This window comes from Mus musculus, chromosome 2 (genome assembly GCF_000001635.26).
Source record: "Mus musculus strain C57BL/6J chromosome 2, GRCm38.p6 C57BL/6J".
NCBI lineage: Eukaryota > Metazoa > Chordata > Mammalia > Rodentia > Muridae > Mus > Mus musculus.
In genome coordinates, this window is record NC_000068.7 from 155,517,113 (window position 1) to 155,535,953 (window position 18,841).

The 18,841-nt window shown below is 39.4% G+C and overlaps 1 protein-coding gene across 1 annotated transcript in view; it reads left to right on the forward strand.

The window, feature by feature from the left end:
- Positions 1-930: 930 nt before the first annotated feature.
- The window catches only part of Acss2 (acyl-CoA synthetase short-chain family member 2), a 44,701-nt gene continuing 26,790 nt past the window's right edge, over positions 931-18,841 (forward strand). Inside the window, exons 1-2 of the mRNA NM_019811.3 lie at positions 931-1,172; positions 4,869-5,064. Coding sequence (NP_062785.2) covers positions 995-1,172; positions 4,869-5,064 — 374 coding nt within the window. The 5' untranslated portion in view covers positions 931-994. The remainder of the gene's footprint in view (positions 1,173-4,868; positions 5,065-18,841) is intronic.

Genomic DNA, 18,841 nt, shown 5'->3' on the forward strand with positions numbered 1-18,841 from the left:
CTTTATACTTGTATTATTTTATATTGCATAGACCTTGTATTTTAAGATCTGGCTTTCTGTTTATGTTAGTAAAAACAAACAATACAAGAACTCAGATCTGACCATAACTTGATCTTTATCTGCTCCCCGACTTTGTGACATTTCCCTTCCTTTTCTGAATTTACCTTTAGTGCTAAGAGAATTTGTGCGTTTGGAGCCAATATCTGAAGGATCCTCCTCGTCTTCACTTAAGAGTCTTGTACTTTACATCAGGATGGAGATTTATGGAGGCAAAAAGAATGACATGTCCTAAGAGGTGGGAGAGAATCAGAACGAGTTAGCAGGAAGGTTCATATTGGGGATCTGTGCCCTCAAGGTCGCGGAGGAATTTTTCCATGGGAACGGAATAGGGGTGCTGTTCGGTGGGAGACTGTGGAGTGTCACCCAGAAGGAACTGTACTGCACTTGGCTATCCAACTCTGGAGTGACAGGATCACGCAATCAGACCACGGTAATTGCACAACGGATGACACAATGCCTCTTATTAGCCAGCCTTTCATGTCTCAAGCTGCGCGGCGCCGTAACCCAACCCTTGTCACTCCAAGACCCTAACTTGGTCACTCCACAGCCTTGCCTCCTCTCGTGTCACATCCAGCCGGGCTACACCCCATCACTCCACGGGCCCGCCTCCTCGCCTGTCACCTCTGGCCCCGCCCCTCCACTGTCATTCCAAGGCCCCACCCCTCTCCTGTCATTCCCTGACCATTCCTTCTGCTTTCACTACGGCTCCACCCCTTCCGGCAAGACAGCTCCGCCCTTACCCCTTGTCTTCAGCGGTTTTTGCTGACCCCGCCCCTTCACGCACGGCCCTACCCACTATTGGATGCCTAGAGCACGGCCTCTAGCCTCAGGCTCCGCCCTCACCCGAGGCCCCGCCTCTAGGGTCGACCTGTTTTCCCCGCCCCGGCACCCGCAGCGACCGCAACGGCGGACAAGGTGTTCGGAACTTGATGCGATGGGGCTTCCCGAGGAGCGGCGCAAGAGCGGCAGTGGAAGCCGGGCTCGTGAGGAGACCGGCGCCGAGGGCCGGGTGCGGGGTTGGTCCCCGCCGCCGGAGGTCAGACGCTCGGCGCACGTCCCCTCTCTGCAGCGCTACCGCGAGCTGCACCGGCGTTCTGTGGAGGAGCCACGGGGTGAGGCTGGGCCCGAGCGACTCTTGGGGGCGCCAGTGAGCAGAGGAGCGGGAGTCCGAGGGAGATTTACCGAGCTCCGTTAGAAAGGGAGGAGATGGAGGGTCCCTGAGGGACATGGAAAAGGGATTCGAAAGAGATGGCGTTCTGTGAGAAGAAGGAGGCATCTGTGAGGCGAGACTTCCTAGAAGTTGGGGCACTCTCTGGCGACTTGGCAGTTTTGGGAGATGCGAGTTTTCACGAGGAGATGCGGGTTCCGTGAGAAGAAGCGGGGATCGGTGAGGAGAAAGTTCCCTGAGAGAGCCCTCGAGGTGAAAGGAAGGGCTCCAAGGAGCAAGGGTGAACCTTGAGGGAAGGAGAGCCCTGAAGAGAATCACCTTTGCCTCCAATTCAACCATGCCTCCCTCAGACCTTTAACGAATGCACCCATCTCGTTTTGCTCAGCGTCAGTGCAAGTCTGTTTCCCATCTAGGAGTCCTGCCTCTGTGTAAAATGACAGCAATCCCAATACACAACTGTACGAGTTGTCAGTATGCCGATGCTTTGGTTGTTTTGATGGTATAGTGAACAAAACAAGACGGAGTGAGGTTTACCACCAAGCCTGTTTGTTTTGTTTTGTTTTGTTTTGTTTTGTTTTGTTTTTTTGCTTAAAAAAACCAAAATTGGATCTAAATTCTAGTAACTCAGAGTCTGAGAGACAATTCTATGCCTTGACACGTTCTTAAGTGTCAGGACAGTTTAGGGTGCAAAACCACGATCTGGCCAGGCCTTTAATCCCGTGCACTGGGGAGGCAGAGGCAGGTCTTTGTAAGTTCAAGGCCAGCCTGCTCTACGTAGGTAGTTCCAGAACAGCCACGGCTCCATAGTGAGACTCTGGCCTACCACCACGTCCTGGCTGAGAGGGAGCATGATATTTGGTAGTAAGGTAAACACAAGCCACAAATCCTGCCCGAAAAATACATACATAGCTTTGCTTGCAGTCTTAGGCAGATTTAAAAACTTATATTGAATGTATTCATCTCTAAGATAGGAAAGCTAACACTAGATTCATAAATTAAAAAGTCCAAAGTGGGTAATAAAAGGGTCCATTATCGAATAGTTGATACCCAGCAGACATTAAATAAGTAATGATTTAAATGTTTAAGAACAATGTGGATGAGGCAGATACTGAACAATGCAAAACATTATCGAATCAATTGCGAAGTTGTTCATTGCTACAAGTAGTGTCCAACTTTGAGTCCTCGGGTGTCTTTTCCATTCTCTTTCTGTGTATTTTCTTCTATTGCGACTTACATCTATTTCCCTGGGGTAAGCTAGCACTACACAGTAATTCCTCTTCCATGTATATAGCCTCACACCGTGATTTTCACTTACATTTTGTTCCCAAGTTTCACAGGACTATAGACAATTTATTTGTATTTCACACACTTTTTTTTTAATTTCACACACTTTGATGATGTTATACTGAGCAAAACAAGTCTGTGAGTAAGGTTTACAAATCTGCTTTCTTCCCCAATTTATTCTTTTCTTTCTTGCCCTAATTTTCTGGTAGTGTCAATGGCATTATCCTAAACTATAAATTTCTTCTATCATCATCTTCTCATATCACTTTTACACCTTATGAATTATTATTGTTTACTAAGCAGTATTTCAGTTTGATTTGATGTAGGTACAACCCACATTTTACAGAGAAGGAAACTGAAGCTTAGAAAGACTGACGTACACAAGGTCCTAAAGCAAGGCTTTCATGGAGTTAGGATTTAAACCAACATCACCTTGACTGGAGAACCTATACTCTGAATATTATGCTATTCTCAGACTCCACAACTTGTGTTTCACCAAATTCTGTCAATACTACTTAAAAATCTCTCTCAGACTGACCCTTTCTTCCATTCACATAGATACCTTAATCAAGAAAGCAGAAAGCAGTCTCCTAATTTGTCCCCTCCTCCCTAGTCTTAACACCTTCAGTTGTTCCAGTAGACTTATCTAAAACCAGGAGGCTGATATTCTGGGAACACCGCTTTCATATGTCATTGTAAAAATCGTTCTGTGCATCTGTGTATGTGTGAAGGTCTTAGATCATAGTCCCGGCTGGCTTCTTTAAAAAATGGTCACTCAGTATTTTATTATATTACAATTTATATATAGAGAGAGACCATGTACATATATAATTACTAGTTTTTACCACTTTTTAATTGTTGGACTTTGGAGTTTATTTTAAGGTGTGTGTGTGTGTGTGTGTGTGTGTGTGTGTGTGTGTGTGTTGACTAGAGGACAACTTTGGTGGCTCAGCAAGCCCCAGAGATCTACCTGTCTCTGCCCTCAAAGCACTAGAATGACAAATGAGTGGCCATATTCCAGATCCTCGTGCTTGTGTGGCAGTCACGTTACAAACTGAACTATTTCTCCAGCCCTAGATTTATTGTTTATGAATTCCTTATAGTCGGTGTTTCATGTAGCCCAGGCTGGCCTCAAATTTCATGTTAGCTAAGGCTGGCTTTGAACTCCTGATTCTCTGGCTCTACCTTCTAAGCAGTAGGATTACAGGCCTACATTATTGTACCCTTTTCTAGTTTCACTATTGTAGTGTTGCTATAAAAACCTTTCTGGTAATGCCTTCTTCCCTCTTTGGGGTTATTTTCTTGATATATATATATCAAATAAATATTCTAAAAAGTTTTATAACTTCTCTTTGTTAGACATTTGTTACAGTGTTGTTGATATATAAAAGTATTTAAAGTATTTGATTCCCTAGACAAACCTCACATAGCCAAGCATAGGGTTAAATTTTTAAAAAATCTTGTCTTATAGGTATACATTCAGTAGCACCTTGGGTTTATTTAATTTTTATTTCCTTAATAGATTGAAAGGTGGCATACCATGTGATTTAGCTTTCAATTATATTATCTAGTCCCACTATGCCAAATTGTGAATTAATTTCTGCTGATATTTTCATTATTTTCAGTGTTTCAGCCTCAAATCATAAAATAGTTTCAAATCTCACTTGGTTTCCTCTCATACAATTTTCATTTGTTTCCAGAGTTAAATATATACCTATCTTTTGGAAATTAGTGAGAATGTCTTCTCAGGGAAATTCAAGTCTTGACTTAGTAACCTGCAAAATCATACTTGTATAAGTAGTTATAAGAGGAAATGCTCAATAAACAATAACTAAGAAATAATGAACAAACTAAGCAAAGAGATGATTGTGGAAGACTTTATGGGTAAAGAATTTATTTATTTTTTGTTGTTGATTGACTACTGGATACTGGTCATTGTGCTAGGTACTACGTGGATATGATTTAAATAGGTGGTAAAATCTGAATAGATGCTTTTGAATGTGTGTGTGTGTGCTAGAAACAAAGTCTCATAGCGCATGCTGGCTTTGAACTCCCTGTGTAAAGACTGATCTTGAACTCCTGATAATTCTGCCTCTACCTCCCAGGTGCTTGGATCATAATAGGCATGTGGCAACACTCTTGGCTCTGGATAGTTAGCTTTGAGTATACAAGGAATAATTTGGATCAACATTTGGGAATAGCCTGTAGGTGCGAGAATAATAGATGACTAGGGTCGACAAATAATGAGTCCTAGGACAGGGTGATTGTAACTTGGTCCTGTACATGTACTAGTAATGCATTTAATGATAAATATGTTTGGTACTTAGGGATATGTGGACATCTCTTTTTGTTGCAGAGTTTTGGGGAAACATTGCCAAGGAATTTTACTGGAAAACCGCATGCCCTGGCCCATTCCTCCAGTACAACTTTGATGTGACTAAAGGGAAAATATTCACTGAGTGGATGAAAGGAGCAACTACAAACATCTGCTACAACGTGCTGGATCGAAATGTCCATGAGAAAAAACTTGGCGACAAAGTTGCTTTTTACTGGTAAAAATATTTATAGTCTATGGCAGAGAACAATCTCAAATTTATATAGCATTTTATAATTCACAGTGTGCTTTATCATTAAAATTTTAAAAATATTATTAAAATTAACTAATTGCATGTGGGTGGCATGTGAGTCAGAGGTCCGAGGGCACCTTTCAGGAGTTGGTTCTGTCATTCACATTGTGGGTTGTAGGGGTTGAACTCAGAGCATCAGGCTTGTAGACAAAGGCCTTTTACCTGCTGGTATCTTGCTACCCCGTACCTGCAACGCCAGATATCTTGAGATAGAGTCTTACTGTAAAATCCTGGCTGGTCTGGTATTTGGTAGGTAATGCAAACTAGTTTTGAACTTGCAATAACCCTCCTGCTTCAGCCTCCTAACTGATGGAATTACATTTGTGTGCCATCCACACTGGACTGTCACAAAGTACTTCAAATTCCATAAATTTACTTGATGCTTACAATAATGAAAAAGAGTAAGCAGTGCATCATTAATTTGATATTTCAGTAAGGAAAAATAAATCAAAGAAGTTAAATTATTTTGTTCAAATCACATAACTACTGGGTAGTGGTCAACATAAAATCAAGTGGCCCGCCTATTCTTGGTTTATGGCTACAGATGAGGAGAATGGGCATATAGGAGAGAACAGGATTTGGTTGCTTTTTTCAATCTTGCTTTGGGACAAAAATCGAGAATTATGTTTTTTACCAACTATCACTGCTATCATTACCTTTTATTGAGTTAACTCTTAGATACTATGTTTAGTAGCTTAAGAAATAATATGTTTGATGTCCATATAACTATAAAAGCCACTATGCCTGGCAAGATTTCTTTTTAAAATATATATGTTTTATTAGTTCTTTGAAAATTTCTTACAGTATATTTGGTCATATTCAATTCCAACTCTTCCCCCTAATTCCTCCCAGATCTACCCTCACATGCCTACCCTCTCAAACTTGTCTTTGTGGGACCCCAATGTATGTTAATACTGTTTCTAAGAAGTAGTGTTCAGTGGGAGCACTTCAATAGTAATCTGCAAATTTATTTCCAGTGCAATTAATTCTGTAGTAAGACACCCTTACCTGGCTCTTACACAATCACTTGTTCAACAATAATTTTTAAAGATATTGGGTACCAGGACTGGACTGATGGCTCAGTGTTAAGAGAGCATACTGCTCTTGTGAAGGACCCAAGGTCAGCTCCTAGAGTCCACGTAGAATAGCTTAGACTGCCTATAACTCCAGGTCCAGGGAATCTGATGCCCTCTTGTAGATGCCACAGGCACCTGCACTTATGTATGTGCACATGTGTGCGTGCGCACACACACATACATACACACTTAACAAATTGTAAAAAGATAATAGCTACTTAGCCTCGTATTAGATGTTATGAATACAGGGGAATGTAGAGAAATGGGAGAGAGAACCAGTGGGCAATTGATTTTCAATTCTTTTATGTTTAAAGTAAAGTAAACCACAAATGGATTACATTTGTTATAATAAAAAATAAAGAGCAAATATGCTAGATACATAATTGTTTCTCTTCGTTGGGCCCATGTTTGTGAATATACTTACACCACTTCCTCTTCCATCTCTCCCTCCTCTTTCTCTACTGCTGCTGCTTTTTGTGGTACTGGGGATTAGACTTTCGCTCGTGCTGAGGGACAGCTCCACCACTGACGAATTGTCTTTAAGAACAGACTGGCTTCTTGTTATCATAGATGAGAATTTAACTCTCAGAGACTCCCCTAACTTCTTTCTTTCACTGAACAACTTTTAAAATTAACTTCAGACCACAGTCTTTATCAGAGCAGTGTAGTAAGTGTATTAAGATGGCGTTTCCTCTTTTTTCTTCTCTCTCTCTGAGGTGGGGTCATGCATATCTCAGGCTAGCCTCAATAATTGTGTACTGTGTAGCTACTGTGTAGCTGAGGATGACCGAGAGATTCTGATCCCTTTCCCTCTACTCTACTGCTCTACTGTGTCCTGGGATTAGAGACCTGTACCACCATGCTCAGTTTATGCTGGGGCTTGTCCATGGTGGGCGAGGGCGAGCATCCTACCAGTGGAGCTGCATCCCAACCTTTGCATTTCCTTTCATGTACAGATTTTTGTTTTCTCTGAAGTCAGCAATTACCTACCATCTTTTTCTTGTACCATTTGCCTTTATCATATACACAGAATTTCCCAAACTTTGTAACATGTACATTTAATTAAAATAAAAATTTTAGTAACTTTTTATCTGATAGTTCTAGGATTTGAACCTAGGGCCTTGTGCTGTTAAGGTGAGTACTCTTCCACTAACCTATATCTCCAGCTCTAGGATCTTTGCTATTTTAACCAGACCATTGTGGAACCCATTATGTAACCCAGCTTGGTTTCAAAATCATGGAAATTAACCCCACAACTCTGTAGGCAGCTGCTCTGCCTGCCTCAGCCTCTGAGATATTGAGATTAGAGGCATGAGTCATCAGATCTGGCAAGTTTTCTTTTCTTATTGCTTTCTTCTTGGCTTAAGTAGTGTCGTTTAGATGAACATAATATTATTATCTTATAACATTTGTAGTTCATTTCTTGTGTTGGGACATATTTATGCACTGAAGTAATCCACAAGGAACATAACAGTCTTTAGAATGTATTCTAGTTAGCTAAAACAGAACCACACAAGGAAGAATTTGGCCTTTTACTTTGGCTTGGCAAATAATAAATGTTTATGGAATTATATTATTTTTAGAACTCTATTTGCCTGTTAGAATCTACATAGGTCAACTTTCTTTATAGATTAGTACATCTAAGATTAGGTAGAGAGGGAAAGGGATTCCTGAGAGGGTTGTACACCTATGTGAAGATAAAGTGAAGACTAATCTCAAATAGTTTTATTAGCCAACTCTACTTTTCTTTACTATGATGCTGACTTGTTCAAATTGACAACATTAGACTGTGATAGAGAAAAGAGAAATTAGCCATGTTAGTCAAGTATATTTATTTTCAAATTAAAATTTAAAAACCAGATTTGTTAAATCAGGATTAAATGTTCCAGGCACAGGCATTATAGGGTTTACCTTCTATTTGGGGAGATTAAATAGATATTTAAAATTCCTTGCTACTAAAAAGTAAACAAAAAACTAAACAACAGCAACTCAGGAGGTTGTGGCAGAATGATCAGGAGTCCAAGGCCAGACTTGGCTACATAGATCATTTGAAACCAACCTGGCTGCATGAGACCCTATTTCCAAAAACCCAAAGCAAAAAATAAAATACACATAAAAATAGTTTTTATATTATGGAGTTGTCAATTGAATGAAATTAAATAAGATAACAAACTCATGTATCCAGTATCCTGGGATGATGAAGGGCTTAGTAGATGTTAATCACTATTGCTGTATTTTTGGACAGTAAAAACACCAAGTCTCAGCAAATGGTCAGCTCTGAAACCTTATACATACAGGCAACACTAAACAGAGTCAGTAGGTTGTATTTATGTATTTACTCACATATATAAAATAATAAGAATTTTTAAAAAGAGACTATGAATTTGAGTGGGGGTAGAAAGAGGATAGCAGAGGGACTGGAGGGAGCAATGAGATGTAATTATATTTTAATTTTTAAAAGTTGCAAAAAAATTGAATGAGAAACAAACAGAAGCCAACAAGTCTTTTTAGAATAAAAGGTTTATGCAAGGAACGATTTATTTACAAATACTTGAACAAAACAGACAAAATTCTTTTCTTTATGGAGTGTAAAGAGACAATAGCAAATAAACAAAATATGACAAATAGGGGTTGAGGATATAACTCAGTTAGTAAAGCGTTTTTCTTACAAGGACTGGAATCCAGTCCTCAGAGCACGCACACACACACGCGCACACACACACACACACACACACACACAATTATAACGATATGTACAAGTACTAATCACTAGGAAAGGGAGTGACAGTGCAAATAGGACTAACAAAGGAAGATGCTTTGATGGGGTGACATCATTTGGGCAGAAGTTTGAAAGAAATGATGCAGTGTGCCATGTGATAATTGGGCTAGAGAAGAGAAATGTTCCAGATAGATGGAAGAGCAGGCGTGTACTGATGCTTGGCGTGTGTGAAAACTGGTAAGTTAGTATAGCTCAAGCCATGTAAGGGGAGGTTCAGGGGAAGTATTGAGGTCAGCAGGCTGCTAGATCATTTAGAACCATAAAAGCCAATATAGATTGTGGCTTTTTATGCATGGTGAAATGGGAATGCACTAGACAGTCTTGAGCAATGGCATGGCAAAGACTTGTATTATACCTAGGATCTGTCTTTTACATTGAGAATAAAAAGTAGCTCTGAGACCAATTACAAGGTATAGTAGAAGTCTGGGTGAGACACAATGATTTAGGTAATAGTGGCAGTTGTAAAAGTGGTTAAAAGTACTCAAAATCTGGATCTATTCTGAGTAAAGAGTCCATGGAATTTGCTGTCTCGGGAGGTTTTCAGCCTGATGACCTCAACACTTTTTAGATAGTGGATAAGGTCCAGAATCGAGATGTTAAAGAAGAATGGTGTGGCCACAGCTAGATTTAAGATTAATCTGAAACTGGGCCAGGTGGCACACACCTGCTGTCCTCACAGTTGAGAGGTGGAAGTAGGAGCATCAAGAGTTCAAAGTCAGCCTCAGCTACACTGCAAGTTTGAAGCACGCCTAGCTATTTGAGACCCAGCCTCAAAAGCAAAAAAAAAAAAAAAAAAAAAAAAAAAAGAAAGAAAATGTGTGTGGAAGCAGGAGTGTGAATCGAGAGAACTGAGAGTTTGTTATTCAGGGTAGAGACGCCGAAACTGGTGCTGTTTACAGGTAGACAGTGCCAAGGCTGTTGGGCTTCGGTGACTGGGGACCTTTCTTGGAGTAAACTGGAGATAGAATTCAATTCTACTACATATGACAAAAATATCAGTCATCAACCATTATTCCCACTTTTTTCCCATAAACCTTATTTAACCAAGGCTGATCTTTAACTTGCCGCGTATCCAAGGATGCTCTTGAGCCGTTATATAGGCTCCATAAACAAATCACTTACTATCTCTCAATTCTTACTCGTTTAGCAACCTATAAAATATGTCACTTGTTATCTCTCCCTGCATAACTATCCTAATATTTTGTGACCAATTATTTTATTAATCATGTAAATCATCACTAACACACTAAGACAAAGACAGTGACAGAGAAGTTACAGGCAAAGTCGTATTTTAGAGGACGAATTTAACCCTTGCTCAAATGAGCATGTGTCTGTGAAAGATAAGATATTAAACAGAATTCTTGTTTCTTTCCTTTCTGTTTTTTTCTTGTAGTTCATCCATACTTACCAATAAGTTTCCTTCCTCTAACTAAAACGATATCTTTCTGTTCCATTCCCACCAACAGTCAGCTCTTTCCTACCGTGTGGGTTCTGGAGATCAAACACAAGTTGTCAGGCTTGGTGGCGAGTCTTCTTATCTGAAGAGCCATCTCACTGGCACAAGATGGCCCTTTAAAAAGAGCTAATGTTTAATCTGGTCATCCTAGTTTTTATTTGAGCTTCTTTTATTTCTACTTGAATTATGAACATACTGATTACAACTTCAAAATTTCACATCTAGGATCTTTGAGCCTTAATTTCTTTGAGCCTTTTACTTGAGGATCATTTTTAGAGTTTATGGGTTCTCCCTGTTTCTTAAATTCCTTCCCTAAACATTAATGAGTTCAAATCAGATTCATTCTTTAAGGAGCTCTACATGGATATGCAATAAGGAAGGTAAAAAGAAGTTGTTAAATCTTTCACGCTTTTGTTAACTGTCTTGTAGCTCCTTCTGACAAACCTAGACATAATCCTATAAATAAATAAAAACTGCAGAACTCTTGAGTTATTCTGCAAGGTGTTTTCAATAATGTGTGGTTACCAGAGGAGGCCCATCACCATACACATTAACTTATGTTAACTCTTTAAGTCTTAGTTTTCCCATCTGTAGAATGGGAAGAACAGATTTTATCACACAGATTGTTGTGAGAAGCCATGGATTAATTTTTGTAGGAGCAAAGATGTAATCCCAGAGTCACATTGCACTGTTTTCTTTCCCATGTTCCTGTGGAATCTGTGATATATGTGTGTGGGAACTTGCAGAGTTCATGTAAAAAAAAAAACTTTAAGCTTTTGTAGTGTTTTTGTTTTATGGATGAGGTAATACTGAGTCCACATTCTCTGTTTTTTCACATGATATAGTTTCCTACATAATCCTTTTAATCTTTAGCCTGTTTCCTCCAAACATACTTTGGTTGGCTAAGATCACTCAGATACCAGCTGTGGTCTGCTTTCCATCTCAATGTTACCATACTCTGACTTTTCATGACTACAGTGATACTAACTACACAAGCAGCTGTGCTTGGCTCTTCAGCTTCTTACAGCTTTCCACACTGCCAGAAGTTGATTTATTGATTTCTTCCTTGTTTCTTTTTCTTAGAAATAGGGTCTTTATTGTGTAGCCCTGACTCACCTGGTACTGAACTCATAGAAATCCTCCTGCCTCAGCCACCTAAGTTCCAAGATTACAGGTGTGTGCCATTATTCTTGGCTATAAATTTCTCTACTTATTCTAATAAAAAACTTTGTCTCCTGTTGCTATACTTATGTATTTGTTCCCTTATTTTTTTAACCTGGATATAATTTATAACATTTTGGAGCTTGTGGCTCAGACAGTATAAATAACTTGGCCAGGGTCTTAAAGTAATTATAATTTATTCTGAAAGGAGGCAGTTTACATTCTGTCATCCAGACACCATGCTTCTACTCACATAGCATTTGTCTATTAGTAGTTTATTAAGAGAGTAAAAAAGAGCTGCTTTTGGAAATGTCAACTACTATTTATAAAGCTAAAAATATTAAAGTGAAATCTTAATAGAGTAGTATCTTTCCCTTAACTGAGATACACTTGCTCATTAAATAATTTTCCACTGAATATGTACAACATAATTACATCGTAACTTGAGAGCAAGCTTAGAGAAATTCATAGGTGATCAACAGAGAGGCACTTTTGTAGTTCAGGAAAGAGTGGACAATAGTGATAATGGTAGAAGTCAAGGAAAATGGGCAGATTTTTGTATAATGTGAAAGCAATGTCAATAGATGTAACAGATGGGCCTTATTCATAAGAGAATAAAGTAAAAACATATCTCCAAGAAGGGCCAGCAGTATGGCTCATCAGGTAGTGAGTGGTGCTTGCCACTAAGTTTGATTACCTGAGTTTGACCCCCACATGAAAGAACTGACACCCTCAACTTGTTCTCTGACTTCCATACTTAGGCTATGTCATGCATATATGTGTATGTGCATACACACATAAATAAGTAAATGTGAAAAAAAAATACATTAAAAAAGAATCTCTCCAAGGAGCCAAGTGTGGTATCATTGTATATAATCCCATCACTCAGGAGGCTGAAACAGGAATATGGACTGGGCTACACAGAGCAACTATGTTTCAATAAAAATCAAGGGCTAGAGAGATGGTTCAGTGGTTAAGAGCACTGACTGTTTGTCCTGGGGTCCTGAGTTCAGTTCCCAGCAATTGCTTGGTGGCTCACAACCATTTGTAGTGGGATCCAATGCCCTCTGTGGTGTGTCTGAAGAGAGAGACAGTGTATTCATATTCATAAAATAAATAAATCTTTAAAACAACAACAACGACAACAAAAAGACACATCTCATAAGTTTTCCTCATGTGTCTTATCAACTGAGAAAAAGGAAATGGAATTTCCGTTATTCTAGATGAATAAGATACTTGGAGGAGAAGTTTTGGGAGAAAGACCAGAACTTTTTGTTCCATACTCAAACATATAAAGTTGTAGGTATGACAAGTGTTAGAAAGTCATTGAAGGCCGGGCGGTGGTGGCACACGCCTTTAATCCCAGCACTTGGGAGGCAGAGGCAGGCGGATTTCTGAGTTCGAGGCCAGCCTGGTCTACAGAGTGAGTTCTAGGGATAGCCAGGGCTATACAGAGAAACCCTGTCTTGAAAAACCAAAAAAAAAAAAAAAAAAAGTCATTGAAGGGTTCAAGTATAAATACAACAGATCAGATTTACATTTTGAAAAATAAACATTCTTTTGATTATGAGTATATTTAAAAAGATAAGGAACCCAGCCTGAGGATTTGTAGGTAGAGGCCTTAGTTACTTTGGGATCTTAAACAAGTAATGACATCCTTTTTTTTTTTTTTTTTTTTTTTTTTTTTTGGTTTTTCAAGACAGGGTTTCTCTGTATAGCCCTGACTGTCCTGGAACTCACTTTGTAGACCAGGCTGGCCTCGAACTCAGAAATCCACCTGCCTCTGCCTCCCGAGTGCTGGCATTAAAGGCATGCGCCACTACACCTGACCCAAAGACATCCTTCTTGAGGTTTAGTTTTCTCATCTTTCAAATGGGGATAGCAAATCTTGTCCATCTCAAAAGATTACAAGGGAGCTAGGTCTGGTGGAACAGGCCTGCAATCTCAACTACTCAAGAGAATTAGCCAGTAGAATTAGCCTGCTTGTGCTGTAGAATAAAGTTTAAGTCCAGCCTAGTGAAAAATATGTAAGAAGGTTAGGGCTATAGCTCAGTGGTAGTGTGCTTTTATGAGGGCCCTAGGTTCAGTCTCTAATTTCATCAACAAAACCAGAAGAACTGCTACAAGGATTCGCTGAAGTTTAAGATGAATAAACATACTATGACAATTAAAAAATTATCATAATTACCGAAAAATTGCAAATACAATGAAAATAACTTTTCCCTGAACAACTTGAGGATAATAGAAATAAAAATTTCTCCTGTATAACCATAATATGACTCTCAAAACAAGGAAATACGAGGCCAGCCTGGTCTACAGAGTGAGTTCTAGGACAGCCAGGGCTTCACAGAGAAACCCTGTCTCGAAAAAACAAACAAACAAACAACCCAAAAACAAAAAAAAAACAAAAAACAAGGAAATCAATGTCCATATATCACTTACCATATCTTTTGACTCCATTGCCACTTCGTTGAAATTGTTTCAGTAATGTCCTTTATAGCAAGAGGGTTCAGCAATAAAATTATATATAAAATATGCTGCTTTGTCTTTTTAGTCTCCTTCATTCTAGTCTTCTTCAGTTCAGTCTTGACTCTCATGGTCTTAAAAGACTATCTTTAGGGGCTGGAGAGATGGCTCAGCAGTTAAGAGCACTAGCTGCTCTTCCAGAGGTCCTGAGTTCAATTCGCAGCAACCACATGGCAGATCACAGCTGTCTGTAACTTCAATTCTAGGGGATTCGACACCCTCATACAGACATTCATACAGGTAAAACATTAATGCATGTGAAATTAAAAAATAATAATAATAAAAAGACTATCCTTTCAGTCTTAACAGACAACAAAGTGTAACCCAGATACTTACCTAAATTGGTTGCTATTTATTTTATGCCAATAGTTGAGATATATTTATGGAAATCTATTCAGTCATACAGGCATCTTATTACTAACCTTAGCATCAGCTGTTCTTGATGACTGAATAATTGAAGTAGTCCCTCAAACAACCTAACAACTTAATGTCTATTAGAGAACCTTAACTATGACAGCTAGATTTAGTGGACATCAATCCATAAATACTCTACTAGACTTTAGCAGCAGGTTTAACTTTCTGATATTTATAAATATTTATAGGTAGGCTTCAGACAATACAGTAAGTAGATGATAAAAGAAATCTGGTCTTTGTTTTCATGGGGCTCACAAGATTGTCAGCTGCAATCTTGTTTAGAAATGAATTGTTAAGATCAATGTGAAATAAAGAAACAAATGTAAAACAGGAAATTATTCCAAGGGAGAGTGTGGGAATGTGGAAGTCGTATCTCCAGGATCAAATGGCCATACATATACTCCCATGACTCTTGATAATGCCAAGGATTCTTTTTTCATTTGTGTGTGTGTGTGTGTGTGTGTGTGTGTGTGTGTGTGTGTGTGTGTGTCTATGTGTAAGCCGAAGGACAGTGTGTGGGAGGCAGTTCTTTTTTTCTACCATGCATGTTCCAAGAATCGAACTCAGGTTGGCAGGCTTGCCAGCAAGCCCCCTTACCCACTGAGCCAGCTCACCATTCATCAAGGACTATTAAAGTTGAAATATGAGATCTGCCTTGCTTGATTGAGGTTGTGGGTCTTTCAGGAAGTTGTCAGCAGTTGCAAAGATGATGGTGATACTTTGGTTGCTGCAGTGAAGCAAATAGTCTGGAATTCAAAACCCAGGCCCTGGGTACAGGTTCACATTTTAGCTCCTTATGTGACCTTGGCAAACTCTTCCTCTGGACTTCTTGTCATTTAAAAAAGAGAATAGGAATACTTGTTCTATCTACTGCAAGGGTAGTTGTGAGGATCAGGTTAAAGGTGACCTTTAAAACGGTTATGTAGTATAGTCATGTGAGGACCAGCTGCACCTGGATTGATTTACTCAACATGTGAGGCAGGTATGGCATTACTTTTCTTTGATCTCTGTATCAGCTAAGTTTTCCCTTTACCCCATGTAAGCAAGGATCCAATTACCATATAAGTTTCATACTCTAAATCTTCCAGGAATGAGCCCACTGATCCACTGTAGCAATTTAAGAGCATTTGCTAACCTGACTCCAAATTCTGCTTGTTTCCATCCTCTTCCTTTCTGAATCTACAGACTTTCTTTGAATTTAGAGAAATGCTCCCCTACCACTGGGAAGGAGGAAAGAATCAACAAGTCTAAGATACACAGGGTAATCTGCTCTAACACCAGCTTCTCACCTCTTCCAACCTTCTTTTCCTGCCTTATATTTTACAGAGATAAAAATAAAGGCTGAGTTTGTACAAATTCATCTATTGGATTAGAGATAAACAGTAAATGCAGGTCTAGTAACTCCATATTTAAAAATAGGGGATCCTGCATTTTTGTATGTTAACGTAAACACCTGAAAGTTGTGCTAGAAATCCAGGACCCCACCCCAGGCTATTGATTTATTTATTTTTATTTTATGTGTATGGGTGTTTTGCCTGTATGCATTTATGTGCACCACATGTGAGCAGTAACTCAGAAGAAGAAGAGGGGTCAGATACCCTGGAACTAGACTTACAGATAGTTGTGAGCTGCCACATGGGTGATGGGAATAGAACCTGGGTCCTCAGGAAGAGCAGAAAATGCTCTTAACTGCTAAACCAACTCTCCAGCTCTGCCAGCCTATAACCAGAACCTACAGAAAATAAAATCTCTGAATCTATTTTTAGAAGATTTTCAAATAGTTGTTACACTGGGGTAGAGTACTGAAAAACAGTTCTTTCAGCACTGGGGTTATAGATCAGCTGAGAGCACATCACCTAGGATATGTGAGGCATACCTCCATAAAGTAAGGAGAGAAACTGATGGTTTTTTAAAGCATAGGAGAAGGGTCGTTGTGAAAGAAGGCAGAAAAGAGAATTCTAATTTTAGAGATTTTCTAATAGATCAGTGTTAGGAAAGATTACATACAGAAACTGAGGAACTAGAATTTTAATCTCTTAACATTTTCTGGCTAAGCGTTGGTGGTGCAGCAGTCCTAGCATTTAGGAGGCAGAAGCAGACAAATCTCTGTGAGTTTGGATTCTTTTAACCACACAGTTCTCAGGGCTTTAACACATAAGAGTCTTCCTTAACCTTTCCCTGCTGACTTTGGAAATCTCTCCCTGTGGAAAAGGCCGTGTTATTTAGAAGGAAAATGTCTTGAATAGATAGGCATTTAGAATATCCAGCTGCTGTGTCCAATGTGACGACTACTAAGCACAAGTTAATTATATTTAAAGTAAGACTAAATAAATGAAATTTTCTATTTTTAAGTGTTTACTAGTCATACATGGCTAATGGCTACTAGGTTGGATAGCACCACTTTAGAATGATGTAATGTGCTAGGGAACCCCAAGGCCATCACTTCCTATTCCTGTGCCTTAGGGTTCTCATATGTAAGAAGAATGGTGGATATCAAAAGCTCCATTCTTTAACTTTTTGAATGGTTTATAATTCAATTTTGGAGCTAGGCCTCCCTCCACCTTTTAGTCTTTCTGCTACAGTTAGAGCAGAAGTACACCCAGGGGACACTAGGCTGCTAATTTGTCAAATGATGTTGTTTCTACTTCCTACTCCCTTGGTGGGAGGGAAAAGTGACCTGAGGGTATGCTTACATCAGAGATCCTTAAAGTGTGCAACACTGTATGGGTCATAGAACGCTTTCAAGTTATACTTTTGAAATATATTTCTTTTACTTTTTTTGTTGTTGTTTTGCTTTGTTTTCCAAGACAGAGTTTTTCTGTATGGTAGCTTTTGCTGTCCTGGAACTCACTCTGAAGACCAGGCTGGCTTTTAACTCACAGAGACTGCCTGCTTCTGACTCCTGAGAACTGGGATTACCACCATGCCTGGCGTGAAGTACTCTTCTGTCGGGCATGTAATGGTATGCATACAATCTCATAAACTCCAAGGTTGGGGGAGCTTGGGTTACATAATGAATGAGACCTGGTCTCAAAAGACCAAGGCTTAGAGGATCTTGTTTTGTTTTGTTTTGTTTTGTTTTGTTTTGTTTTGTTTTGTTTTTCTGAGACAGGGTTTCTCTGTGTATCCCTGGCTGCCCTAGAACTCATTTTGTAGTCCAGGCTGGCCTCGAACTCAGAAATCCGCCTGCCTCTGCCTCCTGAGTGCTGGGATTAAAGGCGTGCGCTAAGGCTTAGAGTTGTAAATCAGTTCCAGAGCATTTGCCTAATATGTACAAGGCCCTGAGTTTGATCACCAATACTGCTGAAAGGCCTTACAATTAATCTTCAAGAATATAAATTGTATGAGGAAGTTCCAGAGCATTTGCCTAATATGTACAAGGCCCTGAGTTTGATCACCAATACTGCTGAAAGGCCTTACAATTAATCTTCAAGAATATAAATTGTATGAGGAATTTGTAAAATGAAAAGTCCAACATCAGTATGATGGCACACACCTATAATCCCAGCATTCCCTGGAGGGTTACCAGGAGTTTGAAGCCACATTAGCTGCATAGGCAAGACTCTGTCTCAAAACCAAAACCAAAAAAAATACCAAGGCCACATTCTCTGGAGAATGATCTAGTGTAAATAGTTGCTAGAGCTGTCCTGGGCAAACTGAACAATCGTATTCTTATCCTCTAGTGCATGTTGGGGTGTTTCTCAGACTCTGCGTTACTAGCACTACTTGAGTGTACTTTCAGCAATACTGGTTTTGTTTGGTTCTCATAACAGAACCTGCTTTTTAGTATCTCTGCAAATCTCAATTCTGTGTTACCTTCAGGGGTAGAGATCTCCTGAAGGAGCGTATCTTTGGATACCTCTGACGGTTAGAAAGGCTTTCTTTATATCAAGCTCTCCAAAAGAGATCTAACTATTCCACTTATAGTTACATAGTGCTGGCCTGCTTCGTTTCCATAAAAATCTTTCACATTTACTAATTCATTCAGAAAAATATATTAAGTACTGACTATAAACAAGTTTCTGCGCAAGACGTTTGGGGATTTAGCCATGGACAAGATCACTTCAGGATCTAGCTTCTATCGTACGGGGGAAACAGCCAGTTTTCTTGTAGCTCTTTGTTATTAGTTTTGGTGTGTGTGTTTCTATGGTGTGAACATATTTATATGTGTGCGGGTGTATATGGAGGCAAGAAGTCAACACTGTGTGTCTTCCCCTGTTGCTATTTTAGTTTCTGAGACAGGGTCACTCACTGAGCCTGGAGCTCACCAATTCAGACAATTCAGTGAAA